The sequence below is a fragment of the Trypanosoma grayi genome, assembly GCF_000691245.1.
Source record: "Trypanosoma grayi strain ANR4 Tgr_505_V1, whole genome shotgun sequence".
Taxonomy (NCBI): Eukaryota; Euglenozoa; class Kinetoplastea; order Trypanosomatida; family Trypanosomatidae; genus Trypanosoma; species Trypanosoma grayi.
In genome coordinates this window covers 1-12,583 of record NW_008826124.1, presented here as the reverse complement: position 1 = coordinate 12,583, position 12,583 = coordinate 1, and the positions used below count along the sequence as shown (strand labels likewise).

Genomic DNA, 12,583 nt, shown 5'->3' with positions numbered 1-12,583 from the left:
GACATGCAACTTTAAGTGGAGTTATCGTGGCTTTGCCGACCAGACTGCCGTCTACAATATGTCAGCAGTGGAGGACCGTCTGATGGCGGCGTACACGCGACTGACGGAGTGTGGTATAGTGTAAATGATCGTTACCAGTGGTTCCGGTCTTGAGTGACATGGATCTTATGAAAGAGGATATGGTGATATTTAATTCGTGTGGTGCTGTATGAACGTATGTCAGTGTACACGTGCGTTCGAGGTGTTCAGAATGTGTGCAATGGCTTTCTGAAAGTTTCACGGAATGCATTTTTTTTTTCATTTCTTTTTTGTTTCTTGTAAGAATATTGATGAGCTTATGTTTGCTTTCATTTACGGGTTTTTTAGGTTAAGGTAGAATGCTTTTGTTAATGTTAAAAAAGAAGGTGTGTTTGCGTATTTGTGTTGTTATTGTTTGTTCTCTTTTGTGTTTTATGGATGCTGGCAAGTGCCTTGTGGCGCTGGGGTTTTCCTTCCGTTTTTGTTTTTGTTGTTGTGTATTTGCCTTGTCTGCTGGCAGAGAGCTGGTGGAGTGCATTAAGTGCAGTTAGGCATGGCCCGCTGATATATATATATATTTATATTATATATTGACATATTTCCATATTTCTCATGTTTTTGGGGGGGCACCTCCTGAAACACGGCTTCTACAAGCCATTTTTTTTTTGTTTTTGGTTGCGGCAATACTTCTCTTAATTTGTGTGTTTCAGATGTGAGTTGCATGCATAGAGAGTCAGGGGGGTGGTGGGCTCTTTTGTGCCCACTGCCCATTTGCGCTGGTGGTGTGCCTGTCTTTGTTATTTGCTGTGTTGGTTTGTTTGTGACTTTATTTTTGTGCCTCTTGGGAGATAAGAGGGGGTGAGAGTAAGTGAAGGGATTGATGTCGGGAACGCACCATCTTTACACGCAGTCGGGTCGTCCGATGCCGCCGCCGCCGAAGCGGACCCCAAAGCGGCATTCCAGTGTGTGCCGAACGCCAACACGTCGCTACAACCCCGCAGAGCGGAAGCATACATCAACTCTCGAGAACTTCCGCAGTGACACACGTAACCGCCAGCTGGTGGTGGCGCGTAACGAGCGGGAACGGAGCCCAGATAGGATCGGAGCCGGTCGCACCCGTTTACTGCTCGAAGACGGCAGTCAAATGCGGCGACGCCAAGTGAGCGAAAAGGCTCAGTCATCAGGATTGTCTCGCGCGGCAGGCACTCCAGAGGATCGGCCGGGAGACTGGCATGTATCAGCAGTGGCCGACGATCGTCTGCATCACAGCAGCGCACGATGGGACAACATCAATAATAACGCCATCATCGGTGGTTCTGCCGTAAGCCCGCGCCCCGCACGATCAATGTCACCGCATGGGAGTGAGTATTATGATCAACAGTCTCTCACCATGCGCTTGCGCCGCTCCTTGTCGCGCGGCTATAGCCCCCAGCGAGGACGCCAGAATAAGGCAGTTGTGGGCACTGAGCTCATGGCACCAATGCCCTGCCTTCAAGGTGCACATCGGACCTCGAAGAACCGAGACCGGACGACAATAGAGCGCTTCATAAAATGTCAGCCGGTTGAATCGCAGGATGAAATGCGGGTTATGCTGGAAGAGTACAAGGGCCGGGAGAAGGAGCTATGTGAAGCGCTAACTGACGCTTACGGAGATTCCTGGGAAGCGGCTGTGAAGGGTGGGAGCGTGAACAATAACAACAACAACACTCAGAGCAACACTAGTGTTGCCAGTGCCACGTATCACCGACAGCAGGACTCAGTGGCAAACAAAGGTGCGAATGGTGCCGGGAACGGTGGGATCTATTTCGACCCCGGTTTCCGAAGTACCAGCTTCGATGAAAAGAATGCCGACCGCAACTGGCAGCGCTCTCCAAAAACAAATAACAGTCTCCGGTCGACACCATCACGGCCTCAAGACAACAGGACGAGTGCCCATCGTCCACAGCCGCTGTACGACGTTGGTACACCTTATCGTGATGAGAATGCAAATCGGCACCAAAGTCTTGAGAAGGAACGCTACGATGATGACGTAAGCCCGCAGCCCCGCCGTTTGCCTGGTGGTGGAAGCACGGGGCCTCGCGTCGGTACACTCCTCGACTACAGAGAAAAGTCGCCACGCTCCACTGGCATGATGACGCCGCCCCTTCCACCGGATCTTGTTCCCCGCTAGGGTGCAGCATCACGATTTACGGAATGAATATTAGAAGGAGTTATGATATAGAGGTAGGGGACTGTTTCCCACTATAAGTGAAAAGAATAAAATGAAGACTTTGGTGGGTATCAGTCCTTTTTTTTGGAGATTCCTCCTGATCAGCTGCCCATGTCTCTCATATAGCCGCATTTCGTGCGGTTGTTGATAGCGTACCTCGGTAGGATATATTCAGTTATATGAATATTCATATACATACATTAGGGCCTTTCCTTCTGCTGTTTTTGGTCTAAAGGGTGGGAGGTGGAAGGAGCTTGGGAGGGTGCCATGTCCACAAGAGAGATACGTTCTTGTGATATGGGGAGGACGCAAGAATCAACAGCGCGCTTAGTTCGATTTTTGCATCTGGTAAAATGAGGTGGAGGAGACCTTCTCTCTTCTCTCCTTATCCCATTTTCCTCTTTAGAATTTACCGTGTGCACCGTTGGTGGCGATCGCGGTGGTTTTCTTTTTGGTGGGGAGCTCTCTGTGTGGCATGGCGCTGCTGCAGCACAAATCCCCACCACCCTCACTCTTTCCCCACCCCTCGCCCAAAGCAAAAGGCTCACAGGCAGTGTTATAAGGTCATTTAGTGGGGGAAAAAGGATTCTGTTCGGGAGTGCACCCTGCATATGAGAAGATCAACGCCAGTGAACCAGGCGCAAAGGATGGAGATAACTTTAGAGGCGGCAATACCAGAGGGGGTAAATACGAGGAGAAAAGAAGATAGGGGGAGCAAAGTCTGTAGAATCGATTAAGGCAATATATTACTTTAGGTCGACTGTCCCGCTCCATAGAACTCTTGTGATGTGCGCAGCAGCCCATTTACTTCCTTTCCCTTTCCCCTCCTACTATTAATATGATGTGTTGAGGGTGCTGCTGTCGGTGCCATCTCTCTTTATGCAAAATACCGCACGGCATAAGATACGTTTGTGCCTGAAGTTGACGAAGAAATCAACAAGAACGTGGTGCAACGGACGGAGCAAGAAGAAAACCCGTTCCATACTCGTTTCATATGCTGTTGTTGGGTGTCTGGTTTCCGCTGTCTTATTCACATTATATTATTGTTGTTTTTTTGTTTCATCCTCTGGATCTGCCCCCCCCCCCGAAAGATANATATATATATATATATATAGCGAGAGGGGTTGAGAGAGAGAGAGAGAGAGAGAAAAGAGATGACACAGCTGAAGGCGTCACACTTGCTCCCACCAAGACTGGCGTTGATAGCTCTCACGCTCACCCTCGTGGCGCTCCCCTCGTTGCAGCTCTGTAGTGCCGAGGCGGGCATGGCGGATCTCGTGCTGGGGAAGGCGAGCAGTCCAGTGGAGCAGCTACAGCGGCACGACATGCGCTGGCACGCTGCGACGCGTTCACGTGGTAGTACGGAGTGGAGTGACGTTGGCGAGGCGCACGTCAATGCCCCCGCGGGGGAACGCGTGGTGACAGTCACCATGGCGTCACAGCTTGGGTCATTGCAGTGCGAAGAATCGCGACGGAATGTTGGTGGCCTTCGCCACGGGCGCTGCACACTGCAGCCCACCCCCGCTCTCCACGACGATGTCTTCTTCAGCTATCGCGTTTCGCTGAAGGGGGCAGCAGCAGATGTGGGTGCTGCTGGCGCAGATGGTGTGTCGCGCAGGGGCAAGCTCTACAAGGAAGGTAGTCATGAGAACAGCGACGTGGAGGTGGGCACCGTCACTTTCAAGGAAGATGGGCATAACGAAAAGGCAGCAGAGGGGTTGAACGGGGCTATTATTCTGGAGTTTGACACGACAAATGCAGCACACGATCAGGTCGAGTGGCTGCCAGGGGCTCTGAGGCTCACTGGTCTCTCACTGAGCGAAGTGGAGGTGCGTGACTGGCGCAGGCGGGCTGCAACAACGATGCTGGAGCGTTGGGGCTGCCCTGTGCTAGTGGTGGCCACACTGTGCGGCGTCCTCTTCTTTATGGGGAAGGTGGCGAACCGCCAGGCGCCCACGGCTGTGAAACCCAAGCAGGCCTAACGTACTGTTCATGTCTTGGCGTTTCGTCTTGGGTGGCAAGGTCACTGGTTTTTTTTCTTTTCCTAACGTCTACACTGCAGTGTGAGGCATGACTTACCTTTTTTTTCTCGCTTCAGCGGCAAGGCACTCTCTAGTTAAGAAGGAGAGAGAGAGAGAGAGAGAGAGAGAAAATTGTGGAAAAGAGAAGGAAGAAAAGTGTCATGTAAGCGAATCGATTGAGTGGCATGCTTTCTCTGATATATCCCTTCGCCTACGGCTCGTTGTGTATTCCGCTTCTTCGCTCTTCATGCCGCGCCATCGGTAAAAGCAAAAGTATCCAGCTTCGGCGCATTCAGATATACTTCTTTGTATTGCTTGCGGACGTACAATCCCACGCGGGTTTGATTGTCTATACCACCCCGTATCCACAATGATCGGCACACCTATCGAGCAACTCACAACTGCGCAGATAAAGGATGAGCTACGCAAACTCTACAACTTCAGGGACTTCTCGGACTGCTTAGATCAGAAGGACCTGCAGGCTAAACTCACCACAACACGTAATACGCAGCTGATCACCCATGGACTGCGGTACGGGCCTCTGCTGCAAATAGGCAACAGACAGAATCCGTCTGGTGTGGTGACGCTTTCGCATGGATTGGGCGACTCGGCCCACGGCTGGGAGGGTGTGGCGGCGGAGCTGGCGCGTGGACTGCCGCACCTGCTGTTCCTGCTGCCGACGGCCCCGATACGGCCCGTCACGATCAATGGCGGCATGTCGATGAACGCGTGGTACGACATCAAGGACCTCCTTGGTGAGTCATCGAAAGCGCGTCAAGAAGGTGAGGAGGTGATGGCCTCTGCCGACTACATCAAGAGTCTCGCGTACACTGCAACGCAGCGGTACCGCATCCCCAGCAACCGCGTTGTGTACGGTGGCATTTCACAAGGGGCTGCAGTATCGCTTGCCACGGGGCTGACGGCACTCATTGCGCCGGCCGGTGTGGTGGTGCTGTCAGGTTATCTCGCTGGCAGCAGCGAAGTGCTGCCGCGGCTGCGCAACAAAAGCACGCCTATTCTCATGTGCCACAGTTCACAGGACCCCATAGTGTCGTTTGAAATGGCGCAGAAGGCAAAAGAGGCACTAGAGAGTGCCGGGGTCTCTTCAATTACATTCAAGTCATACCCTATAAAACACTCATCGTACCCAGAGGAGCTGAAAGAATTTGCAAAATTCTTGAGGACCGTGCTGCCACCTCAGCAATCCAAGGCGTAGTGGTGTGTTCACGTTACTGAGTGCGCTTAGGGAGGGTATCGTAGACGGTTGGGAAATTGGGCACCTGAGTTGTGCTAGGGGGAAGAGGAAGAAAGAGAGAGAGAAAATTGTGGAAAGGAGAAGGAAGAAAAGTGTCATGCAAGCGAATCGATTGAGTGGCATGCTTTCTCTGATATATCCCTTCGCCTACGGCTCGTTGTGTATTCCGCTTCTTCGCTCTTCATGCCGCGCCATCGGTAAAAGCAAAAGTATCCAGCTTCGGCGCATTCAGATATACTNAGAGAGAGAGAGAGAGAAAGAGAGTTTTATATCTATTTGCATGCGTAAAGGATTGCTTCTGTCTCTGTGTGTCTGTGTTTGAGTGTGATGCGTCTCTCTGTCGGTGTTTGGCTGAACTGCATTTTCTCATTCCCATTCGCCTCCTCTGGTCGTGTTGGTGAGCAGCTAGCGACACACCACCACTACTAGTCAGTCTCTCCGCCCCCATCTCGCATTGGGTTGTCACCCTCCCGTGTTGGATCGTGTGTGGAGAGAAGGCAGAAGAAGCAAACAACAAAGCAAAAAAGGAACGAAGTGATGCGTCGCTCCGAAGCGCGGTGTGTGGGACTCTTCTGGCCCACTACCGCCCCGCTTCGCGGCGGCTACAAGTTCTTCGAGGACATGTTCCCGAAGCACGATCCAGCACCGCGCTATGCGACGTACGAGGAACAGGCAGGCAGTGCCACCGTCAAGTCCCTCGAGCCGAAGCGGCAGATGACGGAGACGGAGAAGCTGCACCACCTGCACGACTGGAAAAAGGAGAACGATGGCCTCACGCCGCCGCCGGAGTTCGGCTGGCCGGAGGAGTGGGGTCCGGAGCCGGGCGAAGAGGGCCACAGCGAGTGGTACAAGAAGAACCGTATGTACATGTCGTACGAGGAGAAGTGCAAGTACGACCTCCGCACGGGCGTCCCGGTGGAGAAGAACTCTATGCGCCACCAAGAGATGCCGTACCACAAGCGCATGAAGGCGGCATACCACAACCTACATGAGGAGAAGCCGCAGTGGTTTGACCCGCGGCAGCGCAAGTATTGGGCGCACTACTCGTACGAAGATCAGCGCGACTCTGTCGCCAAGTCACGCGACGACTACCTGCGGGAATGGCTGGATAAACCAGATGTGACGCGAGAGAATGTCGCCAAGAAGATAGGTGAATACAATGGCACGGCGAAGCAACAAAATGTGAAGCCCGTGCAGCGGCGCCCCGAATGGGAGTTGGCGCCTTTGCCAGGGGAAGATTGAGAATGAGGCAGCGCTGCATGTGAGTGCTGGGGTGCGTTTCTGTGCCTGTGTCTCTGTTTGATTGTGTGTGTGTGTGTGTGTGTGTGTGTTGACATCATGTTGAACAGTATGGTGTTTTGTTGGACGTGAGGAAATCGACGCCATCATCTTTCCAACCGCTCATTGATGCATCTGCCGAATGTGCGTCTCCCAATGCCCTTTCCCATTGCGCCACGAGGGGGACGGAAGGAAGAAAGATAGAAGAGATGTTGCGCCATACTCCTCTTGGCGGCGGTCTTGCCCGTGCTGTGTTGGGCTTAGCAATGCCTGTGCGCTGCAGGGCGTATCTCTTAACGCCCGTACGCCACCAGAGCTCAGCAACAGAATCTAAGGCAGCAGCATCGACAAAGCATTCACACCAGCCAAAGAAAAATGCCATCCATGCCATGAGCACAAACACGGCGGATGCCTCCGCGTACGTCGGTGGCGATGACTTTCCAGATTACTCCTCGATGCGGCACATGGGGTACATGCTGCTGCACAGCCGTCGTGTGTGGGTGCCGGCGTTTATGGTTGCAACTTACTACGCCGTTGCGCCGCTCCTCCTAACGTCCTGGATTGCGCAAGGCTTCTACTGGAGTGTGGCTGTGCTGCTGCAGCGACTCAACGTCCGGGGACGCATGAACACTGTTCGCAAAGATCTCCACGGTTCCACCTGCGTGGTGACAGGCGGTACCAGCGGAATTGGTCTGTACACGGCGATGCAGCTGCTCGATATGGGGGCACATGTTGTCGTCACGGCGCGACCGGGGCGCGAGGAAGCAACGCGGGCGTACATGATGGCGCACTGCGAGTGCGCGCGCGGCCCCGACGCGACGGCGCTGCAGGAGCGGCTGACGTTCGTCCCGCTGGACCTGTCGGATCAGCTCGACGTGATGGCGTGTGCTGCACGTATCAAGGGGAAGTTCCATGACCGCATCGACCTTCTGGTGAACTGCGGCGGCATCTGGCGGGAGGAACCGGGCTTGACGAAGCAGGGCTTTGAGGAGCACATTGGCGTCAACTTCCTCGGTCCCTTCCACCTGACGGAGGCGCTGCTGCCGTCGCTGCGCCGGTCGAAGCGCGGCGGCCGCGTCGTGTATGTGACGTGCGCGTCACACAACGGCGTGCACCGCGCAAACGTCGTGAAGGAGCGCATGCTGCTGCAGCCGACATTTGAGGAGCCGCAGGTGACGGCGCGCTGCTACAGTGCCTCCAAGCTGGGTAACGTGTACCACGCGCAGTCTATCGCCGAGCGCCGCTACGAGGGCGTCCCGCTCAACACGCCGTCGGAGCTGCGGCCGGTGGACGTCTGCATCGCCGACCCCGGGTTCTGCGCGACAAATCTCACGTACCGCGAGGCGCCACCGCTGCTCGGCATGAGCATTCTCGCCCGCACGCTGCGCTCACTGTGGATCAAGGACGGCTACGAGGGCAGCCAGACGGTGGTGAACTGCTGCGTGCGCGAAGACGTGGAGAATGGTGGCTACTACGCGGAGTGCATGTTGATGCCGGGTGGGCTCAGTCGCCGCGCGCACGACCCAAAGAGCCGCAATGAAGTGGTGCAGTGGGCAATGGCGAAGACGATTGCGAAGTACTACACAACGAGGTCAACGGCGGGAGGAGGAAATGATGTGAATACCGCCGCCACTGCTGCGAGGGAGGGGAGCAAAAGCAGCAGTAAGGCGGGTCAGTGAAGACGCATTGTTTCTTGTCGCTATTCTTTTGTTTTTGTTTCTCCTGGGTTGGCACTCGATGAGGCGTCTGGGGTTTGAGACGGAGAGGCGGGGCGCGTGCGAGAGGGAGAAGGAAAAAGGAGAGGGGGGGAGCAAGGAAGGAAGGCAAGAACGACATTTGTGGTTTCCTCGTTCTGAGCATGTACACGCTGTGTTTGTTGCACCCTCAGCGGATCTGCCCATGACGCTCCTCTCTCTCTCTCTCTCTCTCTCGCTCCCACTCTCTTTGCATTTCGCGCCTCCATCTGTGCCGCACGGCGTGTAGGAGCGGGATGGTGTGCGGGTCTGTTCTCCGCCGTGCCGCGGCGGCAGCAACAACAACTCGAACAGGCCTCCTCGCGCCAGGGCGGCGCTGCTGCTGGGACGGCGTGCGTCATTACCACCAGCAGACGGCATGCCTGCTGCGGCCGCGCAAGCTCTCGCAGGCGAAGCAGACGCCGCTCTACCCCGGCATGTATCGCCGCGTGAAGAAGTTTGAGGGCGAGCACACGTACGACTACGGCCGGCACACCTTCACAATTCTGCGCGAGGGCTCAACCTTCGCCATCTTGCCGCTCGGCTGCATCCTCGCATACGCCGCAACTTATCTCGCGCCCTTCGCAGCCTTGCCGTTCGGACTACAGGCGTCGTACTTAGTGGTGCTGCTAGGCATCTCGCGGCTGTCGGCGCGTGGCCGGCGTAACCGCGAGCGCAGGGACCTTACCGGCCGCCACGTCGTCGTCACGGGCGGCACGAGCGGCATTGGGCGCGAGACGGCGGCGCAGCTGGCCGCGATGGGCGCCGACGTAACGGTGTTGTCGCGCAATGGGCCGCATGTTGATGCGGCGATGGCGTACATTAGACGCTTTGCGCGGGGCGAGGCACAGCAGGTGCGCTTCACCGCACTAGACCTCGCGGACTTCATCGCCGTGCGTGACTACTGCAAGCGCGCACGGCAGCAAAAGATGTCGGTGGACATTCTCGTGAACAACGCGGGGCTGATGCACCAGCAGCAGGTGTTTTCCCGCTTCGGCGATGACGAGCAGCTAGCCGTCAACCTCCTCGGTCCATTCTTGCTAACCGAGGGGCTGCTGCCACTCGTGACGGTGAGTGGCGGNGTTGCGTGCTCTGCGCATGTCGCGGTGAAGGGGAACATCGTGTCGACGTACCTCTCTGGGCGCGGTCTGTGGTCGCCGCGGGTGCGCGACAAGTTCGACGGACTCGAGCAGTACGGCTTCACGAAACTCGGCTGCATCTATCACGCGCAGGACTTGGCGGTCCGCTCCTATAGCGACGCGTCCAGTGTGGTGCCTCACGTCATAACGACAACCACCCCCACTACCACCCATGGGCGCATCGCGATACAGACAAGCAGTAATGCCAGCAGCAGAGGCGATGAAAATAATGCCAATGGCGATGGTGCTGCGCCGCAGTACACCACCTGTGTCGCGGTTCCCGGGGGCGTGGTGACAAGTTTGTACCGTCACGTCCCACTTGCTGCTACATTTCGCTGGGGGCGCTATGTTTATTTACTGTTCATGCGCTCTGCGCGTGAAGGGAGCCAAGTTGTAGTGAACTGCTGTGTGCGGGAGGAGCTGGTGAACGGTGGCTACTACCAGAACTGCCGCTATAGCCCCAGTGGGCTCTCCGCCGCCGCCTGCAGCGTGGGGGAGCGGAAGAGTGTGCTGGCGTGGGTGCGGCGCAAGATGCAGCCCTACATGCGCTGGGAGAACTAGTCGAAAGGGGACGGAGAGAGGGGGAGGGATAAAAGGTGGGGAAATCTCGCTAGATGCATGGGTGTGTTTGATTTGTTGTTGTTGTTGTTGCGCCATGTTATGCCTGATGTGGAGGAGATGAAACGTGGTGAGAAGAAGGGAGAAAACGTGTGGAGCAACCGAGTTATAGGAATGCACGTGTGGTGAATGAGGAGAAGATGGTGGAAAGAAAAAGAAGAAGACAATACGCGTTACAGCACAGGCATTGGGATCTGGCAGCTGTTATAGTACCTGATGTTTCCTCTCTCTTTTTGATTCCTTCAGCGCTTCGTATATCCTGCGTCCACTCCGCCTCCTGCTCCTCCTTTTTTTTTTCTGTTTTCATTTCCGCCGCAATGGGCGGAGTGTGTGCGCACCCCCAAAAAAAAAACAGCAGCAGCAGCAGCAGCACGGACTTATTGCGATGGTAAAGATCACGGCAGACGAGTCCCAGCGCATCAAGACGGCGTTTCTCTCGTACGCGCAGGGCCAGAGCAAAGTGCCGGAGGCGATGATGGATCAACTCATCTGTGGCGCCATCCCCGGCCTCACGTGGGAGCAGCTGCAGGAGAAGAAGAAGGGCCGCGGCGCCGCGGACGGGTTCGACCGCAGCGCCTTCTTTGCCCTTGTCGCCTCAGATGATCAGTACGTGCGCTTCGTTGCGCAGCACTTCCCGCCCGCGCCGGTGGAGGAGAAGCCACCGGAGGTCGACGCGTTGGAGCTCAAGACGCAGAAGGGCTTCTAACATCCACCGGTTTCGTCTCATTGCCGCGTGGATGGGAGGCGCGGCAAGGCACACGTGTATGTACATGTGAGGGTATACATTGTAGAAGCTACGGTGAATGTTTTGCGCAGACCAAAAAAAGGGGGGGGGGCCAAAATGATGATGGAAGAAGAACTGTTCTCGGTTGCATGTGCTACTCCGGAGCGGTGTGCGCTTCTCCGCTTCGCATTCATTTTGTTATTTCCTTTTCTTTTGTTTTCTTTTTCTCTGCGGCACTGATATATGGCCTGGATTTTGAATGTCATGTGTGTGTGTGTGTGTGTGTGTGTGTGTTTGTATGTGTTGTGTATAACTCGGAGAGAAAGGCTACGCGTCCGCGCGTGTGTGTGTGTGTGTGTGTGTCCGGCTCTCTCTCTGTCTGTCTGTCTCTCTCGCGTATGTGACAGTGCGGTGTGTCGACGGCATTTTTATTTTTGTTTTTGTTTCTTTTTGCTGCGTCCTCCTCCTCCTCCTCCTGCCCCGCTATTGCCTGCCGCAAGAAGAAAGGAAGGGAAGGTTGACCTCGTAGCCTCCGTAGTATTATTGCTATTTTTTTTTTTAGTTGTTCTTGCCGTTGTGTTCGCGTGATTCTCTGCGTGTGTGTCCGCTCTGATCTACTCTGTCCGATACACTCAGGTACGCCCAATGGAGGACAATTTGGCTGCGGAAATCGCCAGAATAGAGGCGGAGCTCGAGGTGGACCGTCAGCTCCGCGAACAACAACGACAGCAGCAGCAGCAGCAGCAGCAAACTAAACAGCAGCAACCGTTCGGCTTCCAGGGGGTCGTATCCGCCTTCGGGGCGTCCCCCGCCCAGCAGCAGCAGCAGCAGCAGCAGCAGCCACAACAGCAAGGCGGGATAAATCCCACACCAGGACACCGACATCACCAACAACAACAGCAGCCACAGCAGCAGCACGTGGCTCCAGGCGCGTCAGCGCCAACGTCTGGGCAACCGCATCAGTTCTCGAAGGATAGCGATAGTCGCTCCATCTTTGTGGGCAACCTGCCGAAGGGCGAGAACGGAGGCCCCACTTCCACCCCGGAGGAGTTGGTCCAGTTCTTCTCCGACTGCGGGCAGATACTGAACTGCACGCTGCTGCGTGACCGCACGACGGGGGAGTTGAAGGGCACGGCGTACATGGAGTTTGCGTCTTATACCAGCATGGGGAAGGCCATCGACACGAAGAACAACGCTAACTTCAAGGGCAGTACCATTATTGTATGTTGACCGTGAGTTCCACAAACTTAACGCACCAAACCCCCCTCTCCCTCTCTCTCTCTTGTACGCCGCCAGGCGCCCCCTTCTTCAAAAACAGAAGGCGAGTATGTGAGTGAGTGCGTGGTTGAATAGGGGGAAGGAGACACACAAGCACAAGGTAGCAGAAAGCCGCCGTAACACAGGTGTGATGGCACCGCCAACACAGAAACACGGGGCAGTAAGTTGTTGTTGTTCACGCATGTGGGACGGCAGGCGTGGGAATATATTCAAGGAAGGGCTCTCTCTAATCCCTGCCTGGGCATCCACAATACATTTGTGTAGGACACATAGACATACACACACAGACATATATATATATATATATATA

General features: G+C 55.3%; 8 protein-coding genes across 8 annotated transcripts; all 8 read left to right on the top strand.

Annotated features, from left to right (window-relative positions):
* Positions 1–898: 898 nt before the first annotated feature.
* DQ04_05051070 (hypothetical protein) lies at positions 899–2,188 on the top strand (the record flags this gene model as incomplete). Its single annotated transcript, XM_009313952.1, has 1 exon — positions 899–2,188. One exon carries the CDS (start codon positions 899–901, stop codon positions 2,186–2,188), a length of 1,290 nt encoding a protein of 429 aa, XP_009312227.1.
* Positions 2,189–3,381: 1,193 nt separating this feature from the next.
* DQ04_05051060 (hypothetical protein) lies at positions 3,382–4,209 on the top strand (the record flags this gene model as incomplete). Its single annotated transcript, XM_009313951.1, has 1 exon — positions 3,382–4,209. One exon carries the CDS (start codon positions 3,382–3,384, stop codon positions 4,207–4,209), a length of 828 nt encoding a protein of 275 aa, XP_009312226.1.
* A 409-nt stretch (positions 4,210–4,618) lies between these two features.
* DQ04_05051050 (putative lysophospholipase) lies at positions 4,619–5,464 on the top strand (the record flags this gene model as incomplete). Its single annotated transcript, XM_009313950.1, has 1 exon — positions 4,619–5,464. One exon carries the CDS (start codon positions 4,619–4,621, stop codon positions 5,462–5,464), a length of 846 nt encoding a protein of 281 aa, XP_009312225.1.
* Positions 5,465–6,040: 576 nt separating this feature from the next.
* On the top strand, positions 6,041–6,745 carry DQ04_05051040 (hypothetical protein; the record flags this gene model as incomplete). Its single annotated transcript, XM_009313949.1, has 1 exon — positions 6,041–6,745. One exon carries the CDS (start codon positions 6,041–6,043, stop codon positions 6,743–6,745), a length of 705 nt encoding a protein of 234 aa, XP_009312224.1.
* A 245-nt stretch (positions 6,746–6,990) lies between these two features.
* DQ04_05051030 (putative short chain dehydrogenase/reductase) lies at positions 6,991–8,460 on the top strand (the record flags this gene model as incomplete). The annotated part of the gene is made up of 1 exon (XM_009313948.1): positions 6,991–8,460. One exon carries the CDS (start codon positions 6,991–6,993, stop codon positions 8,458–8,460), a length of 1,470 nt encoding a protein of 489 aa, XP_009312223.1.
* Positions 8,461–8,771: 311 nt separating this feature from the next.
* On the top strand, positions 8,772–10,214 carry DQ04_05051020 (putative short chain dehydrogenase/reductase; the record flags this gene model as incomplete). The annotated part of the gene is made up of 1 exon (XM_009313947.1): positions 8,772–10,214. One exon carries the CDS (start codon positions 8,772–8,774, stop codon positions 10,212–10,214), a length of 1,443 nt encoding a protein of 480 aa, XP_009312222.1.
* Positions 10,215–10,656: 442 nt separating this feature from the next.
* Positions 10,657–10,977, top strand: DQ04_05051010 (hypothetical protein; the record flags this gene model as incomplete). Its single annotated transcript, XM_009313946.1, has 1 exon — positions 10,657–10,977. The coding sequence occupies one exon, from the start codon at positions 10,657–10,659 to the stop codon at positions 10,975–10,977; it is 321 nt and encodes a 106-aa protein (XP_009312221.1).
* Positions 10,978–11,640: 663 nt separating this feature from the next.
* Positions 11,641–12,225, top strand: DQ04_05051000 (putative RNA-binding protein; the record flags this gene model as incomplete). Its single annotated transcript, XM_009313945.1, has 1 exon — positions 11,641–12,225. The coding sequence occupies one exon, from the start codon at positions 11,641–11,643 to the stop codon at positions 12,223–12,225; it is 585 nt and encodes a 194-aa protein (XP_009312220.1).
* Positions 12,226–12,583: the final 358 nt, after the last annotated feature.